This window comes from Austrofundulus limnaeus, unplaced genomic scaffold (genome assembly GCF_001266775.1).
Source record: "Austrofundulus limnaeus strain Quisiro unplaced genomic scaffold, Austrofundulus_limnaeus-1.0 Scaffold5190, whole genome shotgun sequence".
Taxonomy (NCBI): Eukaryota; Metazoa; Chordata; class Actinopteri; order Cyprinodontiformes; family Rivulidae; genus Austrofundulus; species Austrofundulus limnaeus.
Genome location: NW_013957592.1, coordinates 1 through 836, shown reverse-complemented (window position 1 = coordinate 836; position 836 = coordinate 1). Strand labels below are relative to the sequence as shown.

The window sequence follows — 836 nt, the reverse complement described above, 5'->3', positions numbered from 1 at the left end:
GGAGGAGGAGGAGGAGGAGGAGGTGATGGAAGCCATGGAGGTCATATGGGGATGGTGAGTGACACGCTAACATGACGTCATCATGTGACATCATCATGTTCTGACTGGTGTCTGTGACTCAGGCCATGTCCTTCTACCTGGGCTACAACAACGTGGAGCTGCTGTTCACTGGTTGGCTCATCAACTCACCTGGAGGTCAGTGTCACCTCACCTGGTCAGTCACCATGGTGACGACGTGTCTCAGCTCAGTGCTTCAGACTTCAGTCCTAACCACACCCCTTCTGCTCTTGTCCAATCAGAGATGGTCGGGGCCTGTGTCGGTGTCTTCCTATTGGCTGTTTTATATGAAGGACTGAAGATGGGGCGCGAGGCGCTGCTGCGCCGCAGTCAGGTCNTAATAAAAACACGGTCCTGTTTGTTGTGCGTCATGTTGTGAACAGGAAACATCCTGTGGAAATAAACTCCTCAGTCCACCGTCAGCTCATCCTTCCAGGAGATTCTGATGTTATCAGACCATGAAATGGTTGTTATTAGGTGTTATCAGACCATGAAATGGTTGTTATTAGGTGTTATCAGTCCATGAAATGCATGTTATTAGGCTTTATCAATCCCATACAATGGCTTCAGAGGGTCCCTACTGTGCCCCTAGTGGGTTAATTTATCAGTGACAATGAATGTGTAAACAACCAAAAGACTGTAATAAAGTCTTTGTGCCCGTGTCCAAGTGAAACCCTGGACTCCCAGTCTCTGGTCCAACACTCTACCATTGACCTACTGGAGGGCTACAATATACAACCACTGGAGGGCTACAATATACAACCACTGGAGGGCTACAA

General features: G+C 48.5%; 1 protein-coding gene across 1 annotated transcript; it reads left to right on the top strand.

Moving 5' to 3' along the window:
* Positions 1-6: 6 nt before the first annotated feature.
* On the top strand, positions 7-391 carry slc31a1 (solute carrier family 31 member 1; the record flags this gene model as incomplete). Its single annotated transcript, XM_014000920.1, is given in 3 exon segments — positions 7-54; positions 123-195; positions 300-391. Coding segments are annotated over 3 exon segments (174 nt in total), but the record flags the coding sequence as incomplete, so codon positions are not given.
* Positions 392-836: the final 445 nt, after the last annotated feature.